The 17,555-nt window shown below is 41.9% G+C and overlaps 1 protein-coding gene across 1 annotated transcript; it reads right to left on the bottom strand.

Annotated features, from left to right (window-relative positions):
- Positions 1 to 602: 602 nt before the first annotated feature.
- LOC139468493 (uncharacterized) lies at positions 603 to 15,619 on the bottom strand. The gene is made up of 8 exons (XM_071250480.1): positions 15,562 to 15,619; positions 13,630 to 13,752; positions 13,088 to 13,192; positions 12,441 to 12,626; positions 11,815 to 11,946; positions 9,812 to 9,922; positions 6,187 to 6,372; positions 603 to 871 (listed from the first exon to the last, which is right to left on the bottom strand). The coding sequence occupies exons 1-8, from the start codon at positions 15,617 to 15,619 to the stop codon at positions 603 to 605; spliced, it is 1,170 nt and encodes a 389-aa protein (XP_071106581.1).
- Between the last annotated feature and the right edge of the window lie 1,936 nt (positions 15,620 to 17,555).

The raw sequence follows: 17,555 nt of genomic DNA, 5'->3' as shown, positions 1-17,555 counted from the left end.
GTGGCACAATAGTCTAAGGCGCCGCGATTCGCTGTGCAGAGTTGCGTCCCTTGGGCACGCCAGAAACCTATGATTGTGGGTTCAAATCCCGGTTCGCTTCGATTATGTTTCTAGGTTTGTCACCACCATACCAGTGATCGTGGGTTTCACCGAAGTGGTAAACGTCTGAGACCTGCATCACTCCGGGCTTTCCTCCCGCATTAAGCTGACACGCCGCGATATAACTGGAATACTGTTAAAAGCGGCATTAAACCCAACTCACTCACTCACTCACTCACTATATTGGCCTACTTTGGGTATTACTTCATAACAGAAATAGGGTTTCGCAGTAATGAATCTGTATATTTCACAAATTAATAGTTTCCCTGTATATTTTAAAATTTTGAGTTGGATCCGTAAATTTAGTAATAAAAAGACCCGCTTTGTTTATCTTTTAATGCATCAAGGGCAATTACGTTTAAATTTATATCTAGCATAATGATTATTCTTATTTGTCTAGTGTTGTTAGGGGCCATTGGGGTTACAAGTCGCGATGAACTTTTACGTCACATGGCGTGCTAAGATCCTTTGACTTCAAATTCCGGAGTAATACAAAACTCACTTCAGTGCCATTTGGTCCAAATATAGCTTTCATTGATCAAGACACGCGGTGGCGTTGTGATTATGCTCAGGGTGGTGCAGTTGTTCGTCTGCTCGTCGAAGGTTACGTGTGTGCACGTGGACACCAGACGACACTGATCGAGACAGTCCCGGAGGGTGAGTTCTGGTGAGTCAGTGAGGTATCCAAGAGTCAGGCCGCTGGTCGGAGTCACCTTCAGGATGAAGGTTGTTGTGACGGAAGTGACGTCACTAGTGATTTTTGGTCTGAGGGCTGAAATAAAACCATAGACTGAAAAGACGCGTTGGGTATATATTGTTTAACTCCACTATACATAATGCATGCGAGGAAGTTACATATATACACATGAAAAATAAACTATGTACTACTGAACATTTGCTAAGGACCGAAATAGTCACATTTAGTCAAGGGTGTGGTCCTTTGCAAAATCATTATCTCATAAAGAAATGTAAAACATTCAAACTCCTATCCTGTATTTATTTTCTGGACACATTTTGCTTGCTTATAAAGTGACGTATCCATATTCAAATACAGAAACCGAAAACAATGAGGAATATTATTTACAGTAATGCCAAAACATGCGAAGTGCACTTTTCAAGAAAGGTTCATTATTTTGATCACGTGGTTACAGTCCGGGTGAGAATCAGGTGACTGCGAGCGGTTATTTCTAGCAGTGACCTTGGTGAATAGCGCTTTTAATACTACATCTGCACGTGACTTTCATTCAGTTCGTGCTGGTAATGTGCGTACGCTACACACGCTGTTATATATATATAGTAACTCGCCTTCGCCTGGCGTGCATTCAATAAGCCGTTTGGTGCCGAGGCGCCAGCGAGCGCTAGCGAGCACCTCCGAATATTTCCTAATGAACGGAACACACGCTGAGAGCGCTTTCTGGCGCCTCCGCGCATACTGAGGAGGAGGCACGCCGAGGGACAAAGATGGCGGACTTGGACAAATGCGGGGCCTGTGAACATTACATTTTCGACATGGAACAACTTGTTAGACATACACGGACTCAGTGGTGAAGTTTGATACCACCACATAAGTAAATACATTTATTGGAAGACTTTTCACTTGTTAAAACCAGGACATTCCAATTGTTTTAGCTGCATTTTGAAGTCTCTCGCAGCACGGAGTATTTTCCCTTGCAACCCATGTTAATTTCAGTACAGAAAAAATCCTTTTCATGCGTCTGTTTGTGAACAAGATACATGTATAATAAAATTTGGTATGAAGTTGCAGTTTTTTCCCAATAACACCCATATGATTTCTTTTTGTAAACATTTGACATGTATTATTATGCGATATAAACCTTCATTTGTCGAAACAGGAAACGTAAATTAAGATATTTTCATAGGTGTCTATCTTGTCTTAAATAAATCTAAAACATTGCGAATTGTTGTTTTTTTACTGCAGTTACAATATTCCAACAATATCAGGGCGGCCTGTAAATAATCGGTTTTGTCCCTGACAACTTTACCAGTGGTTGATTTGGACAACATACCATGCCTTCGGGGCATTCGTGACCAACTTGTGTTATTCGAGGACAAGCAGTTATGTTACTGAAAGGGGCAAGTGGTGACGAATGGCCGTCGGGGTACAATGAAACACAATCCACCAAGTCACCGATCCATTTAGTTGAATCATACAATATGCATGCATAGATTACTTTTGGTCAATAAACATAACCAGGAATCCCCAAGTGTTGACTAAAAAAACACCCCCCTGGAAATATTGTTTTTCCCGAACGAGAGCGAGGGTAATACATTTATTCTTAGACGAGTTTCGTAAAATCAGTATGACAAACATGCGAGTGTAATAACTTCTTTGTTACCTATTATTTCTTAATCCATCTGAGCTTTCCTTTAGAGAAATGCACAGATCACGACCGCCGTCTTAGAACACCACAATTGTTAATGACGTCAACAGTTTTCAGCTATGACGTCGTTCTTGTGTCAGAATAAAATTTGAAAGAGGATGCCGCCCGGATGACATACATATAGAATACTAAACGAGTTCCCGTGTTATACCAATTTTATGAAACGAGTGAATAGTTGTATCTGCCGAGCGAAAGCGAGGTCAGATACCACAACTATTCACGAGTTTAATAAAATTGGTTTTACACGGGAGCGAGTTTAGTATTTTATTTATTACTTGCCATTTATAACGTTTTTAGAATTATACTGTTGAGTATGAATAGGCTGACACCTACACGATCCACGGCATAGTCCAATTGAGTTTAACAGAATAATACTTTAAACACGTCAAAAGTTGAAACGTATGAATTTAATACCATACAACAGTCCACCTTTAGAATTCACAAAATTATCGTAGGGCTAAGACTATCGCAACTCACATACTTTAACAGACTAACGACTGTCGTTGCGCTACAATACGATCGCCTTGTGGAACGGGCCTTGCACCTCAAAGTTTACAATAACGTCACAATACCCAATGACGTAATTTGTGGAATTTTGTTGCAAGATCCATCAGCGAAACAATGCAGTGTGACGTCAGCCTAGCAACAAGGTTGCTGGGGTCATCGGGTGTGCATAAGCTCCTCTCAACTCAACTCCACACGCAATGTCGTTGAATAAGCCAAGGGATGCTGAGAGCTTTCAATATTTGTTCGTGAAACGTGTTCCGAGAGTACATAAGCACGCGTTTTGGTATTACACAATGTTTAATACAGCTGTATGTTTATTAAACGGGTGATCTCTTCACGCGCAAGTAATAAAATATACTAGTGCGCATGAACGATATTGCACCAGTGCACATACGATTTTTAGTAACTCGATTTTTTTCTAATCCTATAGATAATTAATTATTTTTTGTGATTTATGAGACTTTGTTCCGGCCGTTTTGGCAATATAGTGACATGTCTTACCCGATGTATTTATTCTCCTTAATAACTGTCCAGAATATACTGAAATTAAATATATATGAATATAAACATCAAACCATTATGTTTTACCCAAATACCTGGTAAATAAAATACCTGGAATGCAGTTTTAAGAAATAAGATTTTATTTGGGTTCTTAAATCCACATCTTCGATAGCTTCAATGCAGAACCAGAAGTCCTTATTCACCTAACGTTCCAATTCGACTGTATTTTATTTACCCCAGTACGTTTGTAAATACAGTACGACACGAGTATAACGAACACGGATAGAGCGAACAAACGGATGCAACAAAATCCACGATTTATCTCCTATATATTATCATATAAAATTTACGTACATAACCAACTCTCTACAGCGACCTAACGTGTGTAGAGAACTGATATCTGATCCCCGACAAGCCCATCTACCACTAATTAGTGTACAGCGAACTGAGAAATCTCATTCAGTGTCAAGTGTCACTGACAATCTAGTCTATATTTTGATTTTCCAATGTTAAATAAGTCGGTAGGATTACATGAGTTGGGTCGACGTATATAGAGAATCTCACCCGAGTGTCTTTTGATGTCAAATATATCAACACGAGTTGATAAAAGTGGAAAAATTCCGAGGCTTGCCGAGGATTTTTGCCACTTTTATCAACGAGTGTTGATATGTTTGATATCAAAAGACACAAGGGTGAGATTTTATTTATCATCCAATATCATTCTTCCAACCTTTTCAATTTGTAGACAGTAATTAGCAGGGTCTTCAGTGTAAAACGTACTGCTATCAGCTTTAGTAGCAGAGCCATTAATGATGTCATTTGATTGTGACGTCATGGTAACCAGTGACGTCACAATGGTCTGCAAAGCATTGTGATGTAATTTCACTGCAGCGATATCTACAGTGTAGATATCGCTTGATCTAATCCAAGCGATATCTCCTGTGGGAGCCAGTTTTGGATGATAAATCACGATAATGCCATAAAATAGAGTTTTGTTGTCTGATCGGTGACCGTCTAACTAACGGAAAGTTTATCGTATCTTTATTCTAAACAATAATACTTTACATACACAATGTTCAACAATATTGCTAAAATCAGTCTGCAACGCCATTTTGAAAACCGCGCCCTCTGCCGGCGGCAGATCATTCGATTAAACCCGAGCGCCCGCGGAGAGCGCTAAGTAAGCGCTCAGAAAGCGCCTCGGCCTATTGAACGCATGCCAGACCATCCTCAGTCGTATTGTAACCACGTGGTCAAAACTCAAAAACTGATTTTTATCGCTGAGACAATGGACATTTCGTGAAAAGCGCGCTTTGAAATGTTTGTCATTACTGTAAGTAATATTCCTTATCGGCGGAATGAAATGTTTTTACTTTATACGTATTAGCACGCATGCATCAATCTTCGTTAATGAATCATCGCGATATTTCTTGATTCTATTTCAAGTGTCGAGGGCTATAGTTTGTAATTATTCCATGACAATAGTTATTCGGCTGCCCTTTAAATTGCTTACTCTGTTATATTAATAAAAACATGACCCAATCTTTGCGACAATCTGGAGAAACATGTCCTTATACCATTTGTTTATCAAGTGTTGGGAGTATCGTTGACATTGACAAAAAAAGGGTCAAGGTCATTTGTCGATTTTTTTCCGAAGGTTAACATGGAAGTAAGTAAGTGAGTGAGTGAGTATGCTTTCACGCCGCTTTTAGCAATATTCCAGCAATATTACGGCGGGGGACACCAGAAATGGGCTTCACACATTGTACCCATGTCGTGAATCGAACCCGGGTCTTCGGCGTGACGAGCGAACTCTTTAACCACAAGGCTACCCGACTGCCTTGGAAGGAAGAGAATTTATGGATGTCAACTTCTTTATTATGAGGAACACAACGTTTCGGAGTATACACCTTGATCAGGTGAATAAATTCTCTTCCGTACGTGTATCACATCTAAATTACTTTCAAAGACTTGGTTACATGGAAGTTCAGAATATGATGGTATTAAGGTGTGGTTCTGAACTATTTCCATGTGCTTACTTCCGGTTCTGTGTGAAGAGTCGTGGAGAGATATACATGTAGGTTTGTGATGTGTGTTCTGGTGCTGGCTATATATCCATGTTCCAAGTAGTGTGAATACATATCCATTGGTGTCTTAACAGAATCTCAACATTAATGGTCGCTCAGGACATATTGGGGCCACACAAATGCCAGAAAAATAGATCACTAACTAGCCATCTTTGCACTTCGTGTTGGTTAAGTAACTAAAGCTGGAGTTAAGGAACTGATGCTTCACGGTTAAGGAACGGACACTTGGTCGTTAAAGAATTAAACTTGGTTGTTAAGGAGAATGCTCAATGGGACTTGATGCTAATTATAAGTAACTGACACTTTATGGTAAAGGAATTGACACTTGGCGGTTAAAGAATTGACACTTGGCGGTTCAGGATTTGGTACATGGCTGTTAAGGAAGTGATACCCACATCTTTCGTTTTCGTTTGAACGGGGAACTCGAAAATCGCGGCGATTTTCATTTATATTTTTGAAAACTGATTGTGTTTCATGAAATACAAAATGTATATGTTCAAGAGAATACTGATACCAGAGGAATACAAATATGAACGGAGGACCGGAAACACTGACAAGTGGAAATTCAGTTGTAACATCTAAATACTCACGGGTGCAGAAAATCCTTAAGCGCCTTGAAAAAACCCACTGGCCAAACCTATTACAGCCCAGCGTCGGGTTCCCAGTGAGACTTTTGTAACCTTGGCGACATTTGATTTCGATGACGTCCAAGTACTGAGTTCCGTTATGACTGGGGTATGTAAAGGGGTAGTCGGGGGGAGGTCCACAAGAGGTAGCTGCAACCATAGAAGTCGGTATTGTCTTTGAATGTGTGCTTCTCCGAGATACATGTAGGGAATGCCTGGTGTCATAATCGGCGTAGTTTTTGTTTGCTTCTCTTGTTAAACGCCGCACTCAGCAATATTACAGTCATATGACGGCGGTCTGTAAATAATCGAGTCTGGACCAGACAATCCAGTGATTGACATCATGTGCATCGATCCACGCAATTGGGATACGTTGACATGCATCAACCAAGACAGCGAGCCTGACCACCCGATCCCGTTGGCTACATGTATTTACGGATAACCAATCTGGAGAGATCGATTGATCGAATGTTGTATTGAGTGCTTACATCCATCATAGACAGATAACCCGAAACACCTCGTGTCTTGTAAGCAGTTTCTAAATACCTCATGTTTCGGCCAGTTGCGTAGATCGATGCTCATTATGTCAACCACTGGATTGTCTGGTCCAGCCTCAATTATTTACAGACCTCTGTCATATAGCAGGAATATTGCTGAGTGCGGCGTTAAACATCAAACAAACAAAAACAGCAAGGCATGCCCGTGCATAATGGTATAGGCGATTTAAACAAAATTCTAATGTTCATCCGAGGTGTGGTTTAACAATTCTTTACTGTTTTTTTACGTATATACTTTTAATCGTATAGAAACACATAACACATAACACTCCTATATTGGAAAAGTGGGGATATTGCTTTACCGTGAGAAATCGAGAAAGCGATAACAGATACGAGAATGGGGTGTACATGTTGCTTTCTCGACTCGTGTTATCGCTTTTCCGTCTCGTGGTATCGCTTTTTCATCTCGTGTTATCGATTTCTCATCTCGTGGTATCGCTTTCTTGTCTCGTGGTATCGCTTTCTCGTCTCGTGTTATCGCTTTCTCATCTCGTGCTATCGCTTTCTCATCTCGTGTTATCGCTTTCTCGTCTCGTGGTATCGCTTTCTCGTCTCGTGGTATCGCTTTCCCGTCTCGTGGTATCGCTTTCTAATCTCGTGGTATCGCTTTGTCATACCGTGTTATCGCTTTCTCGTCTCGCGTTATCGCTTTCTCGTCTCGCGTTATCGCTTTCTCGTCTCATGTTATCGCTTTCTCGTTTCGTGTTATCGCTTTCTCGTCTCGCGTTATCGCTTTATCAATTTCTCACGGCCATCATCGTGAATACAGTCGGCCGATAAGCGGTATTGTGGTGAGGCGTGTCAAGCGATGAAATGAGGCCGTCCATAAGTCATGGGAAGTCAAAGCAGCCCTATTCCGAACCTGAACTTTGTAGGAACCCTACCATGGCCTGCCATAGAAGTAATGTGTAAAGCTGATGACCGCAACGCCGAGGCACATGTAGCACGAGAACCATTGCCATTCCAGCTACATGACGGCGGTCTGTAAATACTCGAGTCAGGACCAGACAATCCAGTGACTGACATCATACGCATCGATCTACGCAATATTTGGCATATAATAACATGCATCAACCAGGCAGGCGAGCCTCTCCACCCAATCCCGTTAGTCGCCTCTTACGACAAGCATAGACGCCTTTTACGGCAAGCATGGGTTGCTGAAGACCTATTCTACCCCGGATTTGTCTAGTGTAATCTAAAAACCCATTTATCAGAACACTTGCTGATTTCCCTCTCGCTGGACCCACAGTTTTGCTCGATATCTCTTTTTCTGTGCTCGATTTTCTTGAAAAGAACTACTCGGCAGAGCGGTTGTGTGTATTCACGGGTAATAGAACAACGCCGTGTTTACAAACCCAGGAAGTATTGACGGTGGTCCTGCACCTTGACTATATGTTAGTCTATACGGAGGCTCTGACGGGAAACCTTCGACTTTCAATGAACACAATTCACAAAACAAGTTTCACCAATGCCACATCGGATGGCTACCACGGCACAACATGTCATAGACAAGTAATTTATCCCCTTGATCCATGGTCATAAATCAACTGATCATACGCTTCCTCGTCTGGATGTCACGGTGAACCACTGGTCATAGACGTCAGAGGGAGTAATAGTGCTCCCATGATCCCATTGACAATAAGGTGTGCCTCTTACAGAAATTAGATTTATCTTTGTTTGATTACATGGTTTGTGAGTGAGTGGGTATTGCTTAATGCCGCATCAGCAGTTTTGCGGCTATTCGGTTTGTGAAGGGGGTTCGGTGGTAAATAAAACAGATACACGCTCACACCAACCAGGAACGCACATGCATTATTGGGGAACCTTGATGGGTTCATTTATAATGGATCGACGGAAAGCAGCTAAATGTTCATACGTGACACAGGCTACTATAGTTTACATTAGTCGCTGATGTAGACACATGTCAAAGATCAAAGGTCACGACCATCAGAAGTCAGTATCGCGTGTGCTCACCCTGGTAGAAAAGTACTGTCGGACATTTCCTGCCCATGGAAGCAATGAAGGCAATGAATCGACCTGGGGCGTGGTGGACAAATCAGCCTGTAGTGACAGTGCCATCTGTGTTATAGTCTTGGGCTGTGGTTGACGCTGTCGCAGCTATCTATCCAACTCGTCCGATAATGATTTTGCATATCTGGTGAGCAGCGCAAGGGAGTTAACTGACTTTTTTCAGGTTTCCACGACTTTTAAAGTCAGCTAACTCCCTTAAGCCTTCAAAACGACACCTCGAACAGGCCGCCTGGACCGAAGACCTACTCTAGCGCGAATGCTGTGGGGCTTGTCTTGGTGGTTCTTTGCCGCACGAGACATGCCCGGATGTAGCGGTCCCTGGCTATGGTAGTTACGTGGTCTTCCGGATCTGGGAAAGTTACGTGGTGTTGATAACGGGTGAAGAGCCTCGTAATGGTGCTTGAGGATGAAACACCTTGGCTATGGCCGACCTGGATTCATCCGTTTCCAAGCAGATGGCTTTGTTTTTTTTCTGCATTACTCAGTCGCGACATGTGTTTGCTGTTGTGCAATTCCCCAGATAACAGGACAACCCTGACCTTGTATAGGTCTCGTGATAATGTTTCATGTGTAAATTGCGCACGTGAGATGGTCACGTGCTTTTTACGAATTTGCCTGTTAGTGATTTCTACCTTCAACTGCAACTGTTACATTGGTGATAGGTGTGACCCACCAAATTGCAATGACCCGTTCAGCCTTATGTCCTAAAGTTTTACAGTACAATCTTGAAATGTCCTCATATTCTAATATTTTACAATAAAAGCGACAAAACCCTTTCCATAATCAAAATATATCTCTACCAAAAGCAGCTCGGATATTATAAGCAGGAATCAATTAGTGATGAAACTAGTGTTGTCGAAAAGGTAAGTCTATACTGCCATACTAGTGGCATCGGTCACAAACACATGCAAAGGCAAATCAAGTGTTCACTTGGACAAACACGTAACATACCTACACGTCAAAATATGGAATTGCTTAGGACATCATTTCATTCTACTTACTTGCCCGCTTCCAGCAGGTGTATGGGCAGGTGTTCCTTGTGATGGCGTCCGTCTCACACAGGCCCTTCCTGGCGTACTCCCCACACTGACAGTCGGCCTCGCCAATCTCCACTAACACAACAGAAATGGCATGCGTTCAGTGGCACTTTTAGATACTTGTAATCTCATTGAAATCAGATTTGAGATCTACTTTTAGTGAGATTGAGATATTTGTGGCTCAGCATTATATATTATATACTCTTCAAATTTAAAGAAACGTATTACGGATATTTTGGCAATAAAAGAAAAATTAGCTGACCAAGAGGTGCAAAATGAAGAGGTTTAATGTGTTATAGTGTCAGTGACAAATTTCCCGGATCAAAATGATCACAAGGACATGCAAACCATTAATCGGGAAACGCGTACGATTCGGAAAAACGCACCCAGTGCATTAACAAAAGGTCCATGGAGCTGCACGTACTGCACGTGCAGCCGGACTATGAACGGTATTAAAGTGCACTGTTTTTTATTGCCTGGCATCGGCGTCAATCGACCAGTGACAGTTCAACAACAAACCAAGAATAAGAGAAGTGCAAAGAAACAACGTCATAGGCCGCTTGCAGGCAGGGGAATCCCGATCAGCTGTATCCAGGGTTTTCCATGTAGCGCCCAGCACCAACACAAGGCTACGGGGTCGGTTTTAACAGCATGGGTCAACACGTGATCGGTTAAGGTCGGGACGAACCCCGAGTAAGCACCCCCGCCCAAGATCGCTCCATCCGACTTCGCCACCGACGTGAAAGGACGACCACAGCCACCCCAACCGCATCCCAAATACCCGGACTACGCAGAATCTCCGACCAGACCGTACGAAACCGTTTAAGAGCAGCAGGTCTACGAGCAAGACGTCCTGTTTGACGCGTCATATTGAGTCGACAACATCGTCAACAGAGACTGCATTGGTGTCGTCAACACAGGATATAGCATCAACTGCGATGGAGAGATTCAAGATTTCTCCTCCGTCGAGAGGATGGAAGAGCACGGGTCTACAGACATCGGGGAGAACGTTACGCCGGAAACTGCGTACAGGAACTGGACAGGTTTGGTGGGGGTAGCGTTATGATGTGGGCGGCTATCTCTTATCATGGCAGGACAGGTTTGGTCCATATCCAGGGCAAATTTACGTCTCAACGATACATCAACGAAATTCTACTACCACACGTCCTCCCAACGGTGTATTCCAGCAGGACAACGTTTGACCGCATACAGCGCGAGCCTGTCTACACAACAACAACGTTGATGTTCTCCCCTGGCCCTCCAGATCCCCGGATGTGAACCCGATAGAGCGCCTGTCGGATGAATTGGATAGACGGCAACGCCGACGTCAACCACAACCCCAGACGTTGCAGCAGTTGGCTAATGCGTTGCAGGCCGAGTGGGCTACCATTCCCCATGATGTAATTCGCATACTCGACTCTTCCATGGACAGATGTCAGGCCGCTATAGATTCCAACGGGGGACATACTCGTTATTGATGGTAGCTGACCTTCACCTTGGACTTTTCCTATGTACCGATAACTGAGATGACTACAATCACCAAGTGTTCTCTCCACAACAATTTTGCTTAATATCTTGTACGGTTCCTCGTATATTATTTTTCCTACCTGACACCAAAACCGCTTTGCGGTTTTTTTTTAAGAGTATTATATAAATTCCTTACATTAGTTGATTGAAATATTGGGAGACGCGGAATCATATAGGCGTTCATAATTATAGTCACATCAGCAATATGTAGGACCTCGTCCAGACAGCGAAAGAAACGGGTTGACGATGTTTGACATGAAAAATCGTCCGGACATAATATTATTTCGCATGTACGCATGTCAATACACACATGTGATAATACAAAGATAACGTTTCTTTTAAAAGTTTGGTTACATCTTTCCAACGATTACTCATCCCTTTAGCACATGCCCAATTTTAATTGTCTCAATACCCAATTCAAATAAGTGCAATGATCTTACTGTGACAGAGGGCGCCCACGTCGCATGTCCGGCCACAGTCTCCCCAGAACGAGGCTGGCCCGAAGACACATGCATTGTACTGGTTGTTAAGTACGATACACCAGCGCCGCGTCATGCTGTCCTCGCAGACACCTGTGGAGGATGTAGAAGTATGAAAGACACTACTGACAAACCGATCTGATTTTTGGTAGAAGTGGCTTTGATCTGTACGACGCTCGATTCTTCTAGATTTCCGGCCCAGTTAATATTATTATCAAGTGTACAGAATATAATCGCGTGGTAAAGTTGACGACTGAATTCAGTTTGGTATATAATACTCTGCAATTAGCTATACGTTGACATCATTGCCTTTCAAGAAAGTGACCAAGAAAGTCACACTACGCCCGCCTCTGTGTGTGTGTGTGTGTGTGTGTGTGTGGTGTGTGGTGTGTGTGTGTGTGTGTGTGTGTGTGTGTGTGTGTGTGTGTGTGTGTGTGTGTGCCCTTGTTTTAGCCCCTTAATGCCGAGCGCAAGACAGGGTAACATGTTACAAGCATCATCTTTTAACGTCTTTTGGTCTCACGCGGCTGGGGGTCCAACCCCGGACCTTCCGCTCTCCGGGTGGACGCTCTACCTCTAAACCTCACGTGTACAAACTCCGTGCCGGTTCCCCACCCAAGTCCGGTTCTCCGTGCAGTACTGAGGCGCCTCTCCGCCGCTGTTCCCAGTACATCCCTGGCCGGTACAAATATGTTCCATCTGACCCAGGTAGGCCTTGCTTCTCACAAGTAACGTCGTGTTGTCCGGATCCGGCGGGATGGGGCATGTGAGATCTTAAAAAAGCAATACAATAAAAATATTGTACATTCAGTTACAGAACAGAAGCTGATTAGTGATGACCCGCTTTTGTATGGAGCATTGACAGTGTCATTTTCAATCCGATCATCCTAACCGCTCCCCATTAAACAGTGTGAATGTGCAAGGTATACAGATACTCGAACTTAAGCAGCCACGAAAGAAACCAGTTTCAACACAGTGCTCAAACATATCCCGGGATTCACTTTCCAAACAATGCTTCAACGTACCTTTGAAGACAGTTTCAACACTGTGCATCAACTCAACCCGGAAGACAGTTTCAACACTGTGCATCAACTTTACCCGGGGGTCAGTTTTAACTCGGGGGTTTACCTTTACCCGTGAGTTAGGTACCAGACAGTGCTACAACGTGTGCACTTTACTCTTACAGTCATAGTACACATGTTTATAGGTTTATTTAAAACTCTTTTCAACTCACTGTCAAGTTCCTCGCCACATGTATAAGAGCAGTTTTCTTTGTTCTCTTCGCATTTCTTAATGGATCGGTAGTATCTACACATAATGTCGGTGTCGCCTAGAGACGCTGAAAAGATATTTTTGACATAAGATTGACATTGTTACTCGTTTATTTATAATACTGTGTACCTGATCCGCATCATATTGTACATTATGTTATAAACGTCCACTGGTGGCACGGGTGGCCCAGTCGTCTAAGGCGCCGCGATTCGCTGTGCAGAGTTGCGTCCCTTGGGCACGCCAGAAACCTATGATTGTGGGTTTGAATCCCGGTTCGCCCTGATTATGTTTCTAGGTTTGTCAGCACCATACCCGTGCTCGTGGGTTTCACCGAAGTGGTAAACGTCTGAGACATGCATCACTTCGGGCTTTCCTCCCACATTAAGCTGACACGCCGTGATATAACTGGAATAATGTTAAAAGCGGCGTTAAACCCAACTCACTCACTCACTATAAACGTCCACGCCAACTCCTCACTCATATTGAATGAGGTTTACAACTCACGGTGACACAGCGCTGTTACATTGCAGGAGAGGGGACAATTTGCAAGGTATTTGTTCATTATTGACGACCAACACGCACCAGAAGCCGCAATATCGGGGCATCTTGGGTCATAGTCCACGCAACCTATAACATATGCAAGCAATCATAAACACGGAACATGAAACATACCACGCATCCTAAACCATAAGCGTATAACAAAAACATGCGATAAAAACATATCTAAACATATCTAAACATTTCGCATCCGAAAACATAAGCTTACAATCTGAGAAGAAAAATGTAGCCTAAACTTAAATACGCATTCTTAACCAAACGGCCCGTGAAGATGCGGGGTAGAATAGGTCTCCAGCAACCCATGCTTGCCGTAAAAAGCAACTATGCTTGTCGTAAGAGGCGACTAACGGGGTCGGGTGGTCAGGCTTGCTGACTTGGTTGATGCATGTCATTGATCCCAATTGCGTGGATCGATGCTCTTGATGTCAATCACTGGATTGTCTGGTCCAGACTCGATTATTTACAGACCGCCGTCAAGTAGCTGTAATATTGCTGAGTGTGGCGTTAAACAACAAACAAACAAACAAAACAAACAAACAAACTTAACCAAACATACGTATCCTAAAACATAAAACCGCATCCCAAAACATAAAAACGCATCCTAAAACATAAGCATACTATCTAAGAAAAAAAATGTGACTTAAACCTAAAATACAACCTAAGACAAAAACATGCAGCATAAAAGATAAATACGCATCCTAAAACATAAAATTGCATCCAAAAACATAAACATACAACCTAAAACATAAAAATGCAGCATTAAAGATAAATACGCATCCTAAAACATAAATATACAACCTAAGACATAAACATGCAGCATAAAAGATAAATACGCAGCATAAAAGATAAATACGCATCCTAAAACATAAACATACAACCTAAGACATAAACATGCAGCATAAAAGATAAAAACGCATCCTAAAACATAAACATACAACCTAAGACATAAACATGCAGCATAAAAGATAAATACGCAGCATAAAAGATAAATACGCATCCTAAAACATAAACATACAACCTGAAACATAAACATGCAGCATCAAAGATAAATACGCATCCTAAAACATAAATATACAACCTAAGACATAAACATGCAGCATAAAAGATAAAAACGCATCCTAAAACATAAACATACAACCTAAGACATAAACATGCAGCATAAAAGATAAATACGCAGCATAGAAGATAAAGACGCATCCTAAAACATAAACATACAACCTAAAACATATACATGCAGCATAAAAGATAAATACGCATCCTAAAACATAAATATACAACCTAAGACATAAACATGTAGCATAAAAGATAAAAACGCATCCTAAAACATAAACATACAACCTAAGACATAAACATGCAGCATAAAAGATAAATACGCATCCTAAAACATAAACATACAACCTAAGACATAAAAATGCAGCATAAAAGATAAAGACGCAGCATAAAAGATAAAGACGCATCCTAAAATATAAACATACAACCTAAAACATATACATGCAGCATAAAAGATAAAAACGCATCCTAAAACATAAACATACTACCTAAGACATAAACATTAAGCATAAAAGATAAAAACGCATCCTAAAACATATACATACAACCTAAGACATAAACATGCAACCTAAAACATAAAAACGAATCCTTAAGTATAAACATGCAATATAAAACATAAAGATGTATCATAAAACATAAGCAGGCATTCTAAAACATAAACATGAATTCTAAAACATAAACACGCACTATTAACAGAAACGCGCTCATTCTAAAACATAAGCATGCAAACTAAATCATAGAAACTGTATCCTAAAACATAAACGAACAACATAACAACCAACATAAAAACTCACCAACTCAGCAGTAGTGAGGTGCGTGTAATGTTACCTGGAGGGGTGGCGATGGTTGACGTGATAATTGCCGCTGTATAGAGGAGCGCCAACATTCTCACCAGCCTAGAAGGCAAACAAAAGAATAAAGTAGACTGTGATGTGCTCAAGAGTCAACCTAGTTTCATAAGTACTAAAAGATAATCCGGGAACTTCTGTTACACAGTTTCAGCACGGCAAATGTAGCATGGGGTTGTACCTTCATTCAACTTATAAACGACGGTCTTAACTTAGTATCGCACCCAACTAATAGCCAGCTAGCGCGGGGCCGGAGCAAGTTCAAATACCCACTTTTAACGTTAGAAATCGCGCCAGTGCTGATTATATTACCTGTTTAAAATATCCTGATAGTACATGAAGCAAAACAAAAACAACTTGAATTATTTATAGCATGTATTTGTAACACTTCATCCCTTTGACAGAGGATGCGGACCACAAGTTGCAAGTCAGGGCGTGATGAAACTGGACTGGTGACAAACAACATATAAACATGGATGGCATCTTCTCGTCACACTCAACTGCCATCGCACGACCTCGTGAACACATTCGGGATGAGGCCGTTTGTCCTGTTTGTATGGCGTGTTGACATCGCGACATGCGTGTTACATAACCACCCCATGAAATCCAAGTCTCGTTTTCACTCTGGTAACGCGCCAAAACATGGGTTGTGCACCTTTAACACTTCAGCATGAATACAGACAATATGGGCCGTGCACCTTTAAAACTTAAGCATGAATACCCACAATGTGGGTCGTGCAACTTTAACACCTCATCATGAATACAGACAATATGGGCCGTGCACCTTTAACACTTCAGCATGAATACTGACAATATAGGTCGTGCACCTTTAACACTTCAGCATGAATACTGACAATATGGGTCGTGCACCTTTAACACTTCAGCATGAATACAAACAGTTTAGGTCGTGCACCTTTAACACTTCAGCATGAATACAGACAGTATGGGTCGTGCACCTTAAACACTTCAGCATGAATACAGTCAATATGGGTCGTGTACGTTTAACACTTCAGCATGAATGCAAGTGATTATTGACCATTTTTCAATGTGAAATATCTTTTCAGCTGTCATGAGAATCATCCCAGAGACAATGAAGGCTTACAGTGGCTGTGAATAGTATTTTCAGTTTAGGTCATGCACCTTTAATACTTCAGCATGAATACAGACAGTTTAGGTCGTGCACCTTTAACACTTCAGCATAAATACAGACAGTATGGGTCGTGCACCGTAACTACTTGAGCATGAATACAGTCAATATGGGTCGTGCACCTTTAAAACTTCAGCATGAATGCAAACAGTTTAGGTCGTGCACCTTTAACACTTCAGCATGAATACAGACAGTATGACACGGACACAAGGATCATTAAAGGGGGATTCCGTGGTTACTAGAATTGGTCCCCAGTAACCTACGAGTGTGCTTGTCGTAAGAGTCGACATTACGTCACTGAACCCTAACGGCCTAGTATGCTGCTAACAATATCAACCACAGGTTTATCCCCCTTGATCGTTTTCCTTGCATTTACTCACTGGTTTGCCTGGCCCAAACTCCATTATCTGCAGATGCCGTGAAATAGCAGGAATGTATCTGACTGCGGCGTTAAGTAGTAGCCACTCACTCACTTGACGGGGACAGGGTGCGAGGTGTCTAATTCTAATCATTAAAGTAATCCATTAAGGCAAACGGCAGTTCTCTTGCATAAAGCTGAGGAGTTGTCACTATTGATTTTTCTGAAAGACAATCTCTAACTTGCGGTGTTGAAGGATAGCTATGTTGCATAAAATACGAACGCCTTTGATGTCATTTGACAGAGCAATTTGCCTTTGCTAAGCTTCGTTTGTTTCTGGTGTAAAAATAAAGTAACAGTTGCCATTCAAGTAAGATGAAAAAGACGCAGACACAACATATCTATTATTTATGTAATATGAAAAAAGCAATTACTGGGACTATTTTGAATCTTTTGACAGTTGAGAGAT

Source organism: Haliotis cracherodii, unplaced genomic scaffold (assembly GCF_022045235.1).
Source record: "Haliotis cracherodii isolate W230 unplaced genomic scaffold, xgHalCrac1.p SCAF_1, whole genome shotgun sequence".
Taxonomy (NCBI): domain Eukaryota; kingdom Metazoa; phylum Mollusca; class Gastropoda; order Lepetellida; family Haliotidae; genus Haliotis; species Haliotis cracherodii.
This window is presented reverse-complemented; position numbering and strand designations above follow the sequence as displayed.